This window comes from Magnolia sinica, chromosome 3 (genome assembly GCF_029962835.1).
Source record: "Magnolia sinica isolate HGM2019 chromosome 3, MsV1, whole genome shotgun sequence".
Lineage (NCBI taxonomy): Eukaryota > Viridiplantae > Streptophyta > Magnoliopsida > Magnoliales > Magnoliaceae > Magnolia > Magnolia sinica.
Genome location: NC_080575.1, coordinates 41,810,225 through 41,830,907, shown reverse-complemented (window position 1 = coordinate 41,830,907; position 20,683 = coordinate 41,810,225). Strand labels below are relative to the sequence as shown.

Below are 20,683 nucleotides of genomic sequence, written 5' to 3'. Positions count from 1 at the left end.
GCTCAGCAGGAAGGATCAAGTTCGCCTGGAACGAAAGGGTGAAAGCGGCCTTCCTAGAGTTGAAAGAGAAGTTGACCTCGGCTCTAATGATCATTTTGCCTGAGCAAGGAGTCAAGTACACTATCTACACAGATGCATCCCGAGTGGGATTGGGTTGCGTCCTTATACAGAAGGATAAGGTCATTGCCTATGCCTCTCGGCAATTAATGAAGCATGAAGAAAATTACCCTACCCACGACCTCGAATTGGCGACAGTTATTTTGCCTTGAAGCTATGGAGACATTACCTCTACAGGGAGGAATTTGAACTCTTCTACGATCACAAGAGTCTTAAGTATATCTTCACCCAGAGAGACCTGAATATGAGGCAACATCGTTGGATGGAGATGTTGAAAGATTTTAAGTTTGAAGTCTCCTATCATCCGGGCAAGGCCAACTTTGTGGCTGATGCGTTATGCCAAAAGAAGGCATTGGAATTTGCAACCCCATTAATGGTGGGAGAGTGGACCATGGTAGAGTTTAAACAGGATTTTAAATTGAAATTGACGTTAAAAGAGCCATACGAGGTCATTGCGCATGTCCACGCTCAGCCTATGATTGATAGTCAGATCATCGAAGCCCAAAGAGGCGATGGATTTCTAAGAAGGATGTGAGAATTTGCAGAAGTCCAGAGTGACTCCGAATGGAGGATCAGCTCTAATGGTGGCCTACAATTCCGAGGTCGCCTTGGTGTCCCAAACCATCCTGGATTGAAAGAAGAATTGCTAAGTGATGCCCACAACTCCAAGTTGGCAATGCATCCAGGAAGCACCAAAATGTACCGGGACCTCAAGTGGAATTATTGGTGGGACAACATGAAGAGGAAAATAGCCGACTATGTGTCTCGATACCTCACATGTCAGCAAGTCAAAGTTGAGCATCGCCGACCACTAAGCCTCTTGCAGCCCATGCCACTTACCAAATGGAAATGGGACTTCATATCTTTGGACTTCATTTCGGGTTTGCCCAGGACAAAGAAAGGACACGATTTAATCTGGGTGATTGTGGACCGATTGACAAAATTGGCTCATTTCCTTCCGATTCGAACTTCTAACTCGGTTGACGAATTGGCCAAGTTATATATTAAGGAAATAATACGGCTCCATGGCGTTCCTTTGGAGATCGTCTCGAATCGAGATACATGGTTCACTTCGATGTTCTGAACCCGAATACAGGAGGCGATGGGGGTAATGTTGAAATTCAGCACCGCTTTCCACCCACAAACTGATAGGCAGATAGAACGAGTGAATCAGATAGTAGAAGATATGCTAAGAGCATGTGCACTGGATTTCCTAGACAGTTGGGATGAGTGCCTTCCATATGTGGAGTTTGCCTACAACAACAGCTACCAAGCTAGCATGGCATGGCGCCTTTGAGGCTTTATATGGGTGCCGATGTCGAGTTCCTCATTGTTAGGCAGAGATTGGCAAGAAGAACCTAATAAGGCCTGATTTGGTGCGGACAACTACCGAGAAGATTGAAATCATTAGGCGTTGACTCTTAATAGCCCAGAGTAGGCAGAAGAGCTATGTGGATGCAAGATGAAGGGACTTAGAATTTGAAGCAGGGGACCATGTGTTCCTAAGGATTTTACCAATGAAAGGGGTCTTGCGCTTTGGCAAGAAAGGAAAACTTCCCCGCGATATATTGGGAATTTCCAAATCCTTGACCATATAAGCCCTATCACATATCGCTTGGCCTTACCCACTCCACTTGCCAGAGTGCACAATGTAATCCATGTCTCCATGCTTAAGAAGTAAGTCCCCGACCCTACTCACATCATCCGGTGGGAGCACGTGGAGCTCAAAGACAATGCCACGTATATCCTCCGACCCACTCGAATTTTAAACAAGAAGGAATAGGTGTTGCGGAATAAGGTGATCCCACGAGTTAAGGTGTTATGGACGCATCAAGAAGCCACCTGGGAGATGAAAGCCAAAATCCACAAGCACTACCCAAACTTGCTCAAGCAATATGAACAGGTACAAATTTTGAGGATAAAATTTATTTATAAGGGGGTAGATTGCAACACCTGGCCCAATTGGAGCAGTGTCCTGAGATGTACACGTGTGAATTGACGTAGGACCGTACGATTTGATCGCACATGTGTATTTATTACCGATAAATTAATTCTAATTAAGCCACTAATGCAATTGAATCCAATTATGATCGGGCCAAACACAGGCCATAGAGCCGGTTAGCCCAATTGTACTTGACGACTGTCTATACGGGCCGTGCATCGCCCAAGATATAACAGAAAATTTTAAAACTTTAGGAGGCCATGGGGCTCACTAGGCTTATGGTCCATCGTGGACGACAAACTCGGACGACGCCTGGAAATGAATGAATCACGCCATCCAGTTGGCACTTATAAAGTGCAAGTTGCCCTAGCTTTAAAAATAAAATCTGAATTTTTAAAAACAAATGACCCCGCTACTTGGGACGATGAATTGGGGCATTTCAGCCATCAGATTTCTTCCTAACTTACACCAAAGGCTGAAGATATTACCCTGCACTCGTCCACAAAATCTGACCCTTGATCGAAAATCAGTGACTATTGATCATAAATCGAACATTTACGATAAAACCCTATGTCCGTTTGCTGTCGAACTTTATACAGCCCTTCATCGAGCTATGGGGCACCTATCCCGTGAAGTAGATGGGCCAGAGGGCCATTAGGGCAGCCCCAACATCCAGAAATGGGTCCCACAAGGCCATTTGAAGCAATTAACGGAACCCAGGGTCAAATGGCCTAAATCCAGGGTATAAAACCCTTAAATCCCTCTCTCTTACTCACTGCCACAGAAATTCCAGCAGCTGAGAGAGAGAGAGGAAAGAGAGAGAGAGAAGAGACAGAGAGAGAGGGAAGAGTGTGTGGGTGCATGTTGTGCTTGAGGACAGAAATTTCCCACACACTCGCCTCCACATTGCCGGGAATCTCGACTCTATCGCTGTAGGGATGAGCTACGTCCGATCCAAGGTGAGACCGGAACTCCCATCCATCTCTCCCTAACTAAGATAGCATACATGCGTCTTGACACGGAGTTCATGTGACGCAGGGCCCTAGCACGTCAAGTTTACGGACCCGATGACGCTAGAGCAACCACAAGGGCTTCCGGTCAAAAATAGGTGCGGACCATTACCTCTAGGTGGCCAATTATCATGCCTAGCATAAATCATAGTGATTTTTGGTGATGTATGTGTATGCATGTTGCTAAATTTTAGGTATTACCTGACTTAGAATATATGCATAGAATTTTCCTAAATTTGGGAAAGGGAATTAGGTCCCAAAGATCCCCTGATGTATAGATGGTTGCTTTGTCGGTCAGTTTGGGGATTTATGAGTACAATTCCCCAAATGTGGCTGATGTGTACGTTACATGTTGGTTGCTGATTTGTACGTCACATGTTGGTTGTTGATTTGTGTGTTACATATTAATTGCTAATTTGTATGTTATATGATTGGTTGTTGATTGGTATGTTATATGTTGTTTGGTTGATTTACATGATATATGTTGGTACATGCAATTGAATTGATGTGAGTTGGATGTATGGCTATCCAACTTGTTGAATTGCTGAAACATGTTGAGCTTGATCTCCATTACTGCAAATCCCATAGGATTGATTTGTCAACATGTGAATGTTTCATGGGATCTAGTGTATTGTTGTCCATGTTGTCGGGATTCAGAACATACTATTGTTTACAGAAATAGTTCCTGGGAATTGTTGAATACATGCTATATATTTGTGCACATGTCCCTTTGTGGATCGGCCAGCCAACCAGAACTCCTTTGGGTAACCTTTCCATTGGGTCAACCCACAGGCAAGTTTAGCCCGACTAGTCGAACCGCGAATTGTCGGCTGTAGTTGAACTACATGAGACGTTGTTCTCAGGCCGCACAATCTGTAGTTTATCTTGTGGGGGCAGATTAGTCCACTGGTTGGTCATCCTTGTATATTAACCATGATTGTACACGCCTGCTGGAACCTGAGGCACCCTGTAACCTTGCGTCCATTGATAACCATAAATTGCGGCTCACAAGACTCATGAGCCAGGGATGGTGGTATGGGATACTATGCCCGAGCTGTTGGCCTACGCTGGGGTGACGAGCCTCCTCGTAATGACCAGTGAGCACTAAAAACTCGTGAGCCGGGGATGGTCGTATGGGACATTATACCCGAGCTGTCAGCCTATGTTAGGGTGACGACCTCCCCATAGTGACCGCGAGCAGGACTCTAATGTCCTATTAGTTTTCGTATGAGCTTCATAGATATGGGAATGATGAACCCACAAGGGATAAGGATCGCAAGAGTCGCACGGCCACGGCCATTAGAGCCACGCAATCGGATTAGGGCAACGATTCATCGGGGTATCTCTATTTTCCCAACCTGCTAGATGAATAAACTTAACTAATCAACTCAGCTAACATGCGCATTACATGCACTAGTTACTTTTCCAATTTGGCAGTTGTGGTCGCTTGTGGGAGTGTTGGTTCGTGAACGTTAGATGGTGTCGCAAGAGGGAGTGTTGTGGTGAGCGGCATGCATCATATCATTAAACTATGCATTGCATTAACCAGAGTATCTAGGGTTCTATGAATGTATATTTTTCACTAAATTTACTCTTGTGTATGATAATTTATGTAACTTATTGTTAATGGTACCACTAAGTTAGCTACTCACTCCCACTCTGGGATAGTGTTTTAAAACACCAACCAGAACCTATCATAGATGCAAGGACGATGGAGCTGGATATGCTGGAGGATGTCGATGTGGACGATGAGAAGGAGCCAGCGTACTACCAGACCTTTGGCGGGTCTTTCTAGTTTGGGTTTGGTGATCACGGGATTGGACAGAGCCCTAATCATTTTGGGTTATGTGTATGGATGGGACTAGTTCCCTGTTTGGATGTTATTCAGGATTTCTTTTGGACTTGTGTATGGATACTTGCATGATTAATAGCACTTGACATTTCCATATGACTTATTAATGCTCAATGTCTTACTTAATTCTCCATTGCCCATAGGATACTTTACATATAATCGCATACGAGGCCCGTTAGGGCATACGTGGCACTTGGGAATTCATGAGCTGAGTTCCTGCTCGGCCCTTGAATTTCGAGGCGTTATAATCACTCTTTTGAGAAAAATGATATGGTATTAATGTTGAATAGACCCATCGTGATGACTCACAGAACCGGGGGCAAATTTAACCCTAAATGGGGGTCCATACGTAATAACTAAGGTATACTCAAATGGATCCTATCGAGTCGTAGATCAGAATGAACAAGGTATCAGAATATCTACCAACGCTCGCTTCATTAAAAAATATCGTCCTTGAAGATCGAGGAAGCTTTTATTATGAACATTATAAAAATAAAATGATAATTTTTATAAAAAAAATTTCCCAATCAAAAGGGGGCAAGACATACGAAATGATGAAAAAAGTCTCAACAGGCAGCTAAAAGCCATGTACTCTTCTCCCTATATGAATCAAAGGACAAATTCACAAGCATATGATCATTCTTTTTATATAAAAAAAGCTCTTTAGATCAACAAAATATTATTGATTATTATCGCCGATCATCGCCAAATTAATATTATCGCCAAGCTGATAACATTACTCCAATTACAAATATTACTATCATTTATCATTTACAACAGCGGATAACACTCATAAGGCCAACCACGCGTAAGCCCTACATTATCAGCGATGGCGATTTATCATTTACGGCAGTGAAGAGTGCCCATGAGCCAACCACGTATAAGCCCTACATTTTTATCGATGGCGATTTATCAATTACGACAACGGAGAGAGCCTATAAGGCCAACCACGCGTAAGCCATATATTATCAGCAATGGCGATTCATCATACGGCCAGCAGTGAAAAGCCAATGGCCCTAAAAAGCTCGCAAAGGTAATCACATGCTTAAACCCATGCGGGCAGTGAAGAGAGCCATTAACTCAAAGTCCATGAAGGCCAACCACGTTGAGACCAATGCCGTTTGTTTAGCTTCTAACAGCATCATGAGGGAAGGTAAGAGAAAATGCACTATTATGAATGGGTTAGACCTTGCAAGCAAAGAAAAAGCGAGTTGCAGCTTTCGCTCTTTGGCTTGTCCATAAATAGGCCAATCATGCATAAGACCCCCCCCCCCCCCCCCCCTCTCAGATTCCTAACTCGATTTCAGTAGAAGAACATGGGGAATGGTTGACCTCTAAATGAGCCGCCCCCTCATCGATGGACTGGCAATCTTAGATTTGGTACCTAAACAGGTAGCCTTGTGTGCCCCATGAACTCTAGAGAGTTACTGCGGCTAACCCTATGCATAAAACCTACCGAGTTCACTTCCCCAGTAGCTTCACTGGGCCCCTCTGATGGATCGCAGTTTGTGAACTCCCTGGCTGCGGTGGTTCAGCGAACTCATAAGAGCTACAGAGACCATTTGCGTAAGACCCTCGGCTCCAACTACTTAAGAGCCTAAAAAATTGTGATTGCTCTAACAACTCAAGAGCTTAAACTTGTGTGCTCCAACAACTTAAGAGCTTAAACTGTGTGTGGTGCTTTTAAAGTTAACTAAACTACAAATTAATTTCGCCCATCAAAATGAATACCACATAGGTGACACTAACAATAAGATGTGTCGTTGCCTCATTATATTGCAAATTGCATATCTTATCAAGGACGCGATTATAAATCTCGAACTGATGAATCAAAATCTAGCATATGTATGTGTTTGTTCGTTTCATAATATTCCTGAAAGAACATGCTTATCATGCTATGATTATAATTTAAAGAACACTTTGAAAAAGAGACATTGAAGTTTCATTTATAATCAAGTAGAAATACATGATCAAAATCAAAAAATTATAACAAATCTTCTGAGACGCTCAAAGCCGCCATATATCTTTACAAATCTTGCTTTAACTGAATTTGAGTAGCATCGGTTGTCAGTTCAGCTTCGAGAATGATTTTAGTTTGATCAAGTGCATCAGCTGGCTCTCTCTCTCCAAAAAAAAAAAAGCAAGTCTCTTCATTCTTGGTTATCTCGAATTTTCAAGCTTAATGATACCAACATTATCTTTCATGTCCACTTTAACCTTGCTTATGTTTAACTCTTCTTCTTATTCTCGGACTTCAAGCTGGGCTATCTGTTCCTTCAAAAAGACCCCCTAGATTCCTAGCTTGATTTCAGTAGAAACTCATGAGAAAGGGTTGACCTCTAAATAAGTTGCCCCCTCATCAATGGACTAGCTGCTTTGGATTTAGTACCCAAACAGGTAGCCTTGTGTGACCCGTGAACCCTAGAGAGTTACTGCAGCTAACCCTGCGCATAAAACCTACTGAGTTCACTGCCCTGGTAGCTTCATTGGGCCCCTCTAATGGATCACAGTCTGTGAACTCCCTGATTGCGGTGGTTTAGCGAACTCACAAGAGTTACAGAGACCATTTGCATAAGACCCTCGGGTCCAACTACTTAAGAGCCTAAAAAACTATTATTGCTCCAACTACTCAAGAGCTTAAACGGTGTGTGGCGCCTTTAAAGTTAACTAAAGTCCAAATTACTTCTGCCCATCAAAATGAATACCATATAGGTGACACTAACAATGAAATGTGTTGTTGCCTCATTATATTGCGAATTGCATATCTTATCAAAGGATGCGATTATAAGTCTTGAACCGATGAATCCAAATCTAACACATAAGTACTTGTTCATTTCGTAATATTCCTGAAACATGATTATCACGCTATGATTATATTTTAGAGAACACTTTGACAAGAAACATTAAATTTTCATTTATATCAACTCAAAATACATGATCAAAATCAAAAAATTGTTACAAAACCTCTAAAAAGCCCAAAGTTGCCACATATCTTTGCAAATCTTACTTTAACTGAACTTCAGTAGCAACACTCGTCAGTTCAACTTCAAGAATGATTTTGGCTTGATCAGGTGGTGCAGCTAGCTCTCTCTCCAAAAAGTCAACAGCCTCTTCATTCTTAATTATCTTAGATTTTTCAAGCTCAGAGATATGGACATTAACTTCCATGTCCGCTTAAACCTTGCTCACATTCAACTCTTCTTCTTGTTCTCGGACTTCAATTTAGACAATCTACTCCTTCAAAAAGGTTATTTGATCTTTGATAATCCTCCTGTTCTGATCAGAAGCCTTCAGCCGTTCTTAAAGGGATTTATATTCATCATTATAACCTGAAATAATAGGTGCAGTCCGAGAAACCTTCTATTTGAAGGACGCCAATTCTCTCTGATGCTCTAAAATCTCTGAGTAATGACTACAATACACGTTGATTCCAAATTATTCAGCGAAGCACAAAAATTTTATGTGTGATACCCTCGCTGCATGGTCAAAATGGCCAATGCACTGTTCAAATAGGGCCACTGTTCAGGATCCTTGAACATGCATATAGCAGCAGAGACATCATTCTTAAACAGTACGAGCATATAAGGAGGAACTTTATCTAAGGAGAGTTTATCCGATATTGTGGCTACTGAATTGGAGCTCGCTGAGCCGCTAGAAGAAGGAATAACTACAGCTAAAAGAGAAAGAGAATGATGTAGTAACAATAACATATAAAGAATGAAGATGAATGAGAAGAAACTTGAGAAGAAAATATATACCATCTCTAGGGGTAGGTTACAAAATAATTAATGATGTAGAAGCCACTATTTCTGAATACTCATGAATATCTACGACAATAGTCACAATATTAAAAGATAACTCCCTAGCCCCAGTACTCGAATCCAGAGTCGTCGGCATTGCCGCATCAACGGGATCAGAAGGGAATTCGAGACTACTAGCAACTGGTTGAAGGGCGATAGGGCGTGTAATTGTCATCCTCTTAACATCAACCGATTCAAAAACGGCTTTCTTTTCCTTAACAACCAATGGTATGTCTGAAGTATCTTGGTTCACCTCTATGCTTCGAGGAGAAACCATCAATTTCATCGTCATCTACACTTCTGGTACAAAAATTCCAGCCTCCCTTGATGATAAAACCTCTACGATACTAGGAAGGGTTGTAGGATCTTGTTGAAGCATATTAATTACCGCTACAGGCGAAGGAGAATACAGAGCATCATAAGATACAAAAATACTCGCACCCGGAGAACAACTGAGATCCCCATAATCGAGTAGTTGTTCTTCGATGGGAGTGCTCACTCGGACAATTGGTGAAGAGGCACCTTGAATCTCCTGCTAAATTTCCATAACTAGAACATCTCCAATTTTGCCTTCTTCACCAATGTCCACCTCTCCATCTTCCCCCTGATTATCGTCTTTTAACACATCACCTTTATCAGTCAAACTTTCACTAGAAGATGTCTCGCTAGTCTCAGTTTCTTCAGAATAACTAGATGAGCGCTCCTCGAAAACTATTTGTTTACCCTTTGATGGAAGATCCACCTCAACAAGAGAGGATTGGACATCTCTGAGGGGAGGAGAAGCACTTTGCTAGACCTATACTTGAGGTGAAACAGATCTTGTCTAAGAATGGGTTCTCGGAGAAGAACGAATCAACTCTGCCATAGGAGATATCATATTTGTAGCTTGGTCCCTTACCCCTTGAGTAAGAGTATATAAAGTGGTGGATGGAACTTCAGGCTGATTCGGAGAAGCAGTTGCAGCAGAATGTCTCTTTGATTGTCTTATGATGTCCAAAGAAGACCCACAAGCAATCCACCCTTCCAATATATTAGCTGGCTTTATTTGTCGAATGGGTTCCTCAAAGGAAATTTTCAAACAGACTTGACCGAGAGCGGCAGCATGGTCTCTTTCGATGATATAACCAATGCCTTACTCTAGCCTGTAGTTTCTTATCCTGGGAGGAGGAATCCAAATGGGTTGATCCACCGGATAGCAGTTGTGCACAAGATGAAATTGATGCGTATACCACTACATCCAGACATAAGAGGCTTGAACTTGATGATTGTAGTTGGGGAGAACAAAGCGAGAACCAAAATTTCTGGCCAATAATTGTTTCCATCTTAGAGCCCAATTATAAGAACCTACTCCGTAGCTCCTCATTATTCGAGTAACGGCCTCTCCATCTTGCGGTACAGTCTAATCATAACCAAACTGTCGTGCAAACCTACTCGAATAGTAAGGTTCGCGCCAAAATTCATTGCCTTCTCGCAAAGGGAGACTACTTGATCTGATGCAAATGAAAAAGGTTCACTCGACCGGTTCTAGATCATTCTTGTCTATCGCGTCTCTGTCTTCAACTTGGTGAGACAAAGGGAATTGGAAGAAATCGATAGAATATGTGCCTTCAATCTTGTCAACTATCCAATCGTATGTCTTCTTTATCATTTTACGCTGCTGATAGTGGCATAGAGAGAAACATTTTGGGTTGACATAAGCTTTCTCAAGATCGCCATATGCCACGGAAAATATACGCCTAATCAACCAGAAAAGTAATGTCATGTTATATACGCTAATGAACCCCCGATGGCTAGACTTAAACAATGTGTCACAACGTCCCCAAATGCTCTATAGAGAGAGCAGAGAACGGGAGGAGCCAATGAATATTTCCTACCCTTAGTCATCGCTCCAGCAGCTACGAATAGAGTTGGTCGAATAACATCCACCCATTTTAAACTCGATAATACCATTGGACTGAGCCAATAAGCGAGGAAGGCAGCTAATTCAACATTGGAGTTATAATCTGTAGAACTCCTTATTTTACACCTAAGGTTCTCTAGATCCTGTGAATGGTTACCCGAGAAATTGTGAAAAGAATAAAAGATGTCAATGCAAAGATATGTGTTTATGAATATAAAAAGACAAAAAGAAGTCAAAGAATGTACCACTAGTCTCTCGTAAAGTGTGCAAGCCCCTAAAAAGGTGATATCTTTCAGATATCTAGGAATTTAGACATTTCTCGAACGAGTTCTATAGTTGTTGTAGAAACCAAAGGCGATCTTTCAAGGTCGAAGTAAGCAAATTCTTCATTGGTGGGGACAAATTCATCGAAGAAATGTCCCGTGACAGGAAGTCCCGCCATGTGATGAAGATACCATAAGGTTATACCCGCTTCACCTACGAGTAGATGGAAAGAGTGTTATTGGAGACCAATACTTCAAGAAACCCTTGTACACCATAGTGTCTTTACAAAAATAGTCAGAAGTAGCCTCAATGGCACTATACAAATTGATGTTAGCCAAGACTTGTGTATATTTCTTCATAATAGCTTTCGCCCATGCATTATAGTAAAAGCAATGAGAAATAAATTGTGCGTCTGAAACTCTTCGTTACCCTATAGAGAATCTCTATTACGGAAGCATTGTTGAACGGTTTTAAAGTAATGAGTATGGTAGAGGGTATGAGGATTATAACATGGGGTCAGAAATCACATGTAAGATATTTGGCCTGTCTTCAATTGCAATCTTCTCTCCAAGAGAAAGCCTTGTAAAATCTTCGGGTCCTTGATAACCCAATTGGCAGTAAAAAGGAGTCTGTTATGTGTCATTTGGTCAGTTGGCTCACTCTGAAGCATAGAGAGATGGCGATGGAGACTCATTAGGATAATGATAATCTCATCCTTATAGGGATTTCTGAACTTGATCACTTCTTGTTGTATCTTGATACCATCCCATGTGTTTTAATATATCTTCTTACTGTGTTCCTTAATCTTCTCTTGTAAAATCTCCCCCTTGCTCTTCGATTTCTTCTTCTTCGAAAATGTAGGAGGAGGCAAAGATTCTACGTCAGCAGGATGAGAGCTATCGGTGCGGAAGTTGGCTATAGATTTCATTCAGGTCTCCCAATCAAATTTGTGGCCTTCGCTTGGTGGTTTCTCAATGTCCCTCATTACGATAGCATTTTGGATCGAGCTGGTTAGAAGGAGGATGAGATCAGAGAAATCGACAATCAGAAGGATTGTCCCTCTAAAAAAAGAAGGTTGCTCATCAGCTATCCAAACTCTCTTCTTAGGGCAGTCTTCGACAGAGTGAGGATTTGAAGACTCGGATCGTTAAGGAGTGGCTTGCTCTTTTGAAGAAATGCGTTTCCTTTTAGTACGAGCCATCTTAAAAGACAAATTTTAGTAGAGTTCAAGTTACTAGGGAAGATTTTGCATAAAGATAGAAGCGTTGTGCGGTAAGGTCCGTTGTGCGCAGAAGTTCGTTGCGCGGTTAGGACCATTGCATGGTAAAAATCGTTGCACACAGATGTCTATCACGCATTATGATTTGTTGCACGGGGATTCTATTGCGCATAGTAGTTATGCTCTGGAGTTATGAATGATGGATTGATGCACTGATTGTTGTTTATAAAGTGGGCGGGACCCAATCCCGTTGCGCAAACCCGATAACACAATGAGTATACTTTGCGCGCAATGGGTTATGGAGCGAGTTTCGAATATGGAATGCTCCTCCATTTAAATCAAAAGGGAAGATTAAAATGAAGGATCAAGGGGGCATCTATTGGAGCATAAAATTAAGAAGAAAATTGAGAGATGAAGATCAATTTGTTTTGGTTGCGCAGCGTGCAATCAAATGAAGATAAGAGTATGTTGAGTGACGTGCAATAGGAATATGGTGTTCGCACAATGGGATTTGGTGCTAGTCCATTGCGCCCCACGCAATGGGATTCATCTTCCACGCAACAAGAAGTTGTTGTGCGAAAATCAGGATTCATACGTGTAGTTATCTATAAATACCCCTCTCTTCATTTGTAACATACAACTCTGAGAACTAGCAGAAGACCAAAGAATTTTTCAAACCTTACAAGGTACTGGAGGATACCTATTGCGTGGCGCGCAACAGGGTACCTACACAATGGTAGCCTTAGAGCTCATCATGTGGCGCGCAACAGATATGTTGTGCCCACAGTGACCTTTTGCTTATAATTTGTATCTTTGCGATGCTCTAGAGTATTGATCGGTCAAGGAAACATCATTTCCACACAACAATTTCAGCATTCAAAGGACTATGCTGCGTATCGAAATGCTGTCGAAATTGATATCCGAACAAGATTTAATTATTATGTTTTATGATTGTATGCTTTATTTTCAAATCAAGGAAAATATCATGATGTAAACGAATTTCATAATCAATAAAATATTTTGTGATGAACGTTCTCTTATTATTTCTTTGTTAATATTTAATAAGATCTCCCCCAAATAAAATACATTTGTTTCTTGTCGAAACAAGACTAAAACAAAGCATATGGAGTGCAATTTTAATAACAATAGAAACAGGAGCTAGGAATTTGTAAATTTTGCTAACCAAAAAGTTTTCCAAAATGATCACTTCTAATACTTTAGGTTGATAATTCATGAGAGTGGAGAGATTTAGAAAGATGTTACCAATAGAATTCGATAAAGGTGTACGAAATGGAGATATGCCTCTAAAGTTATACATGAGCGACATGTACCACTCAATCTGAAAGGAAATTATATAAGATGGCTATAAGACCAGCCATGCTTTATGGGGCAAAATGTTGGACGATTAAGGAATAACAAATCCACAAGATACGTGTAACCGAAATGAAGAAGTCAAAATTGATGAATGGCAAGAGAAGGACAAATAGAATTAGAAATGAATGCATACGAGGGGATTTAAGAGTAGCATCAGTAGGCAACAAGATGAGTAAAACTAGACTAAGCTTGGTCATGTTCAACGAAGACCAATGAGTTCATACAAGTTGAAAGCTCTAAAAGGAGAAGGGAAGGCCCGAGAGAACAAGGGTGGAAGCAGTAAGAAAAAACATGACAACCTAGATCTAACTGAAGTTATGGCCCTTGATAGAGTCCAACAGCAGAAAAAGATTCACATGGCCAACCCCCATTAGTTGAGATAAGGCTTAAATGATGACAATGAATCCTATAGTGGGATATGATTTCTATTAATAAAAAATCTCATCATCATTATCTCTCTCCTATATGCATGGCCATCTATGTTACAGTGGGTGGGTTAACCATCAATTTGAACTATCCAACTAGTGGGCCTCATTATGGACGGACAATATTGGGAAAGTTACAGTTAACAGAAGATTAGCACTAGATGTCGACCATTAACTACTTTTCTTTCCCACATTGAGGTAAAGGCTCATCTATGCATATCTTGCATCAATTTCCATCTATGGTGGATTCCGCTAGATTGCCAATACTGATTCAAAGATAACCTTGACAGTTGTAATGTAGCAATATGGCTCTATCATATTCGGGTTCTTTTAGCTCCATGGTAGCATCTTATCCACCCTTCCACAAGTTCTAATCTAAATAAATAAATAAATAATAGTAATAGTAATGGCCAATATTAAAACCCTATGGGATCTCACATAAAACTATCCTAAAATATTTCAATGTCACAGTGAAAGATGAACAACGAAAATGAAAGGAAAAATCCAAATTCTAATAAAAATTCCATTTATATACATCCATATGGGCTTCTACACTTGTACGTCCAGCAAGCCATTAGTAGTTTCTATATAGGACCTATAGTAGGCTTAAGGAGCACATCATCCAACTGGTTGGTGATATGGACCACCCCATTAGATCTATGAGCCTCATCTCCAATTGGACTACTGGATCAGTTCAAATTAGTTATATCCTCCTGATTTGGTCCCGCATCAAGACCCTTGATATAGCCTAGATGATCGATCAGGTAATATGGACCCGTGATTTGGCATAGATTGTCAATATGGATGGTTCGATGGTCCAGATCCCCAATTTTGACAGTTGGATCAGCAAGATCTGCGGTTTGGACCCTGGACTAGCTGATATGGGTCCACTATCATCTAATGGCTTGATAATCAATAGACCAATAATGTATGCCTTCCATTGGATGATCATAGAGTCCTACATCAAATTCTATACAAGTTCAATAATCTATAAATAGAACTTTATATAAGTTTACAAATTTGACTTGTATCCCATGTTCAAAGTATCGGTAGTGCTACAAGTTTCGATAGTTGGCGATGCAGATACAATATCGATATTGCCGATGGTATTGTCAATAAACCGAAATGAGGGGAAACATGGTAAAACAGTCGATTTTTCGGTGAAACTTCAAGAGATGCTAAAATACACATATTTACATATTTAGGAATTTTATTTTATTTTTTTAAAAAAAAAAGAAGGATTGCATACATAATAAGTTTTCATTTAATGAGGGCATAAAAGCATGTGTTAGCATAAGACAACCATCCCATATATCCACCTAACCTTCCATCCAAATATCTATTGATATTTAAGAATATCAACAATGCATGATTTTTGTCAAGAAATCATTGATAACTGAAAGGGAAATGAAAGATTATGGTCTTGATATCACCCATGTTGCAATAACGATAATATCGAGACCATGTTGCGATAACGATAATATTTCAACATGATCGATATTATCGTCAACAATTTGAAAACCGCATATAACCATGCGCCCAAAAAAAAATAATTAAAAAAATAAATAAATAAATGGAAAGTTTTTTTTAACAAACAGATTTTTGGTGATATCAATACATTAGAGATATTATCGAAATATCACTGATACACTGCTGATACAAGACAGTCGAAAATATTTGCAATATTGAAACATTGGCAATACAAACAATACCTAGAATTTACACAGTCAAAAATATTAGCAATACATTCTAAGACTACCGGTATTATTGGTATCACTACCAATGTCATCGATATTGCCGAGTTGGAGATAGGGATAATATCACCGAGTTGGAGATAGGGATAATATCAAGGATATTTCGATACTATCGTGGAAACACCAAACAATGCTTGCATCCAATACAAAAGTTGTGTATTGGCCTCGTGACATTAAGTTATTGACTACCATCATCATTAAATCCTCAATGGCCAACAAAATTGGATTTTAAAGCCAACCCCAAACAGTACGAGGTTAAGATGATGAAAATGATGAATTAGCACCGAGGGAAGTAAGATCCCAATATTAGATGGCACTAATCAATCTAATAAAGCAATAAATTATGGTTCTAAAACTCACTGAATCAACATAAAACTCAGCGGAGTCAACTTGACTCAGCGAGATTTGAAGCCGAGTCCTGAGAAACTCATTTGTGTCATTGACTCGATCCGATGCGGCCAGACTCATTGAGTTGACTTGCTGACTCAGCCTACTCAACATGACACGGTATAATTCACCTCAGTTATACAACGTGGCTGGACTTCAGCTCAAATCAAGTCTTTGGGTTTTTGAAATATGCAATAAATAATTCTGATCTCCAAGAAGTAAAATCTACAAGAATATTATGGTATTAGGAATATCAATCGAGGGATATCTCCTAGCAATTGTAAGGCAGGAAGCTGTTTGTAAATCGCACTTACTGTCCACTCTACCAGGAACAACGAAGGATGGGGTCAGCAGGTTGCATGATCAGGTGAAACAGAGGCTTCATCAAGTGGCTCTACCCTCAACCAAACATGCTCCAAAAATCAAATTGTACAATCTCATTGTAACGTAACATGAGACTGATGAATGTTTCTCTCAGATTTTCAGTTATAAACTGAGGGCTAAGAATACAAATCAAAGTTTTCACACCAGATCAGCACAGAAATTGAATTTACCAGTAGTCATTGCATGAACAAGTCCCTTCTTTGAAATGGTGGAAACGGTTGCGATCCCTGACAACAATTTCTCTCTTGTAAACCTTGGAGATCATCTTGGTAGCAGAGTGGCAATCTGTACACACTCTGAGGTTCTTCGATATCCTAATAGTAGCTCCAGGTGAAGTCCTGAGAAGCCCAAATGCAATCGCCAACTTCTCACTATGGTGGAACACTGATGATTCCTTCTCATCTTCTTCAGCATCTATTCTCGCCTCTGCCGTGTTGGGCACATAACCAGCTAGCCTGAGTCGCTTGATCATATCGTCAACTGTATCATAGATCTCTTTTGATTGGGGATGCGCACTATCTTCCGCAAAAAACTCATTGATCACCCCGTCTACCTCGATCAAGGTACACCCTGGAGTCTTCTTAATTCCTTTCTCCTTCATTTGTGTTCTCACCCTTAACGCGTCCTCCCACCTACCCACCGATGCATAAATATTTGACAGAAGTATATAGTCCCCACTATGTTTGGGCTCCAATCTTACAATTTGCTTTAATGATTCTTCGCCAATTTCAACATTTTTATGAACTCTACATGATGCCAACAATGTTCGCCAAACAATGGCGTTTGGTTCGATGGGCATGGCCTTTATAACCTGATAAGCCTCATCAATCAAACCAGCACGGCCAAGAATATCAACCATGCAACCGTAGTGCTCAATTCTAGGCTCAATGCCATAACCCCTAGTCATGCTGTCAAACAAACGTTGACCCTCATCGACCAAACCCCCATGACTACAAGCAGAGAGGACACCTATGAAAGTGACATCATTTGGTTTGACATTCAAATCTCGCATGGAAGAGAAAATGTCAAGAGCCTCTCTCCCTCGCCCATTACTTGCTAAGCCTTGGATCAGTACTGTCCAGGACAACACATTCTTTTGAGGCATTTCCCAGAAAACTTCCAGGGATTGCTCCACAGATCCGCATTTCGCATAAAAGTCCATAAGAGCTGTACCAAGAGTAACAGTAAGCTTCATACGCTTCCTCTTTATAAAGGAATGGACCCATTTGCCCGTCTCTGAAGCTCCCAGAACAGCACAGGAAGAAAGAACACTAACCATTGTGATTTCGTTGGGATCGACTTTGGCCATTTGCATTTGGTGGAACAGAGCAAGTGCATCTTTACATCGGTTTGATTGGCTGTAGCCAGAAATCATGGCACTCCATGCAACAACGTCTCTTTCAGTCATCTCATCAAACAACTGACGTGCAGTATCAATCTGACCACATTTCGCATACATGTCAACGAGAGCAGTAATCAATTTAGCATTTCCCTTTAACCCATTATCCTCTATGTATTGATTTATCCACGCGCCAAGTTTCAAAACACCCAATCTCCCACACGCTGTCAAGACACTAATCAGCGTCACCTCATCAAACACCACACCCAAATCAATCATTTCACCGAACAATTCCACAACTTCTTTCCAATCCCCGCTCTTGCTATATCCAGCGAACATGGAATTCCAAGTGACAATACCCCTTTCAGGCATTCCATCAAACACCCGTCGTGCGACTCCAACCTTGTCACAACTAGCATACATGTGGATCAAGGTGTTCTGCACGAAGTCATGAGATCCAAGCCCGAGCTTTGTAATCAAGGCGTGTATCTGTTCGCCTTCTTCCAGTGCTCGAAGCCTCGAGCATGACTTCAAGATGCAAGGGAACGTGTACTTGTCAGGTTCGACAGAATCTTCCCGCATTTGCTTGAAGAGGCAAAGCGCGTCTTGAGGGGATTGATTCAAGGTGTAGCCTCTGATCATGATGTTATAGGCAGCTGCGTGGGGTTGTTCGATGCAGTTGAAGACGGAAACAGCGTAAGCAATGCTTCGAGGGAGAGAGATGGCGGCAGATTCGAGAATGTTTTCGGTGAGCCTGGGGAAGTGGATTAGGCCGGTTTTGATGGCATGGGCGTGGAATTGGTGAAGGTGTTTGATGGTCTTGCATTGTTCGAGTATTGGGAGGTTTCTCGGGCGGTCGTTGGTGGTATCAGTAGCAACGGTTAAGGTTATGGTTTTGGCGGGAAGGCTGGTAATGGACATTTTGGAAATGACTGCTTGGCCACATCACTGCATTTACCTAAATCAAACCGGAACCGTCTGCGATAGCACCCCGCGGATTGCTTACAACGAGCGCGAACCAGCCATGTGGGAGTATAGGGGCCCACCTCGATGTATGCATTGTATATCCACGCCGTTCATCTGTTTTTTCAGCTTATTTTAGTCCATAGTCTCAGAACTGAAGCATATGCAAATTTTTGGTGGACCGTCCCACTGGAAACATTGGTTATTGACCATTAAAAGCTTTTTGTGGACCAGAAAGTTTTGTATCAAGCTGATATTTACTTTTTCCTTTCATCAAGGTCTAGGTGACCTTATCTACAGGTTGGATGGTAAATAAACATTAAGGTGGATGCTAGGAGTTTTTTATTGTGGTGTTCCATGAGCATCGTTTCCTGTTGTGTAGTGGTGGATGATAGGAAGTTTTTGACAGTGACCACCGTTTCGGTCCATCTAAAATTTGTAACGAACTCGTGGAGAATCACTTATAAGTTAAGGAGGAATCACAAGACTCCTCTGCGTTGTGAGATTCCAAATAAGGGCTTCAACGATGGAGAAGTTACTCGTGTTGTCTCTACTTTAAGAGATTTTAGAATTCTTCGGGAATTCACTGAACTTTTAGAGTATTATTATACCCAAGGTTAGGACTCTGAAGATGATGCACTCAGTGTCAACCTAACCTGAAAAGAAATAGACAAGTAAAGGAATGTTTCTACAATCGCAGAGACAAAAGCCTTTCATGTTGATCTTAGTTACAATCTGAAAATAGCAAATAAATAAATGTATTGAAAAAAGTAAAATGCAATTTGATTAGTTGAGACGTGAGAGGAAAATGAAAGATCAAAGACTTGATAAAAGAGCTAATCGAACTTTCTTCTCACTTTTTTCTTTTTGCTCACTTATTTATGTTTTCTTTTCTTCCCTTTTCCTCTCTCATTCTCTTTTTTCTTTTCCAAAATTACCTCATCCCTTTCCCTCTCCATAATTCTCTCCAAGATCACTCAAGTCAACCCATTTAGCCCCCTTTTGCAAGAGTGGTGACCTGCTTATATTGGCAAGGCCAATGGGAATCGAATTCCCACCGGCTGCCTACGTGGTTGATCACGAATCGCAAGGCCTTCTTTAATTATTGTGTGCTCGATGTAACTGACTTCGGGCATTGGTGAAATCGGATTCCACTAACATACAAAATTCATTTTTTAGGTGTTTTTATCGCACAACGGCCCAGGGTGCCGCGTGTTAGGCTTTGATTGCTTGTGATGGCCAACGGGAATTGAATTCCCACTAGCACCATCCCCTTGAGTTTTCATCACTCCTATCCCTAAAGGTTGTAAGGGTGTTTTCGGCTAACTAACTATTGTGTTCAATCTCTCCTGTCAATAACTATTATGTTTAATCTCAAGTTTCTTAGCACTAGAGGATGCACCACGTACTCCTCACGCAACCCATAAACTATAAGATTAATATAATATTAGATTTAGCCAAGGCATATAACATATGTCCAAGAGCACCCATGGTCATTAAGATCAATTGTTTAGATTGACCCCATCACACCCATGTGGCCAATGGATAGGAGTACACATTGGGTTTCTAGCACACCAACTCCAACAATTAATGTGCAAGTGCATCTTGTTGCATCCGAGATGATCGTTGGTGGCCCGTCACACTGCTACTTGAATAAACAAGCCCTCAATGCGATCACAGTTGCGAAATGACAAGTAATATTACTTAAATTTGACAAAAAGATGAGCATAAATAAAACCTCCCGAAAAAAGATGATCCACATCCTGGAGAGCTCTGTTGCTCCTTCGAACCAGAGGCTCTGAAAAACCACAAAAATTAAAGTAATTTTTTTTTTTTCATATCTTACGATAGGATTGCATTTCCAAAAAAAATCCCAGTAAGAAATTCCCAAAGGTACATTAAGTCCAACAACTAATGTGCATACTCATCTCATCGTGTCCAAGCCAATTGTTG

The 20,683-nt window shown here is 40.9% G+C and overlaps 1 protein-coding gene across 1 annotated transcript; it reads right to left on the bottom strand.

Moving 5' to 3' along the window:
- Positions 1-16,263: 16,263 nt before the first annotated feature.
- Positions 16,264-18,816, bottom strand: LOC131239843 (pentatricopeptide repeat-containing protein At1g08070, chloroplastic-like). The gene has a single exon (XM_058237727.1). It carries the CDS (start codon positions 18,686-18,688, stop codon positions 16,595-16,597), a length of 2,094 nt encoding a protein of 697 aa, XP_058093710.1. The 5' UTR covers positions 18,689-18,816; the 3' UTR covers positions 16,264-16,594.
- Positions 18,817-20,683: the final 1,867 nt, after the last annotated feature.

What these genes read in the sequence shown, in the direction of transcription:
- LOC131239843 (XM_058237727.1), bottom strand. Translation starts at nt 18,688, where the DNA reads ATGTCCATTACCAGCCTTCCCGCCAAAACCATAACCTTAACCGTTGCT.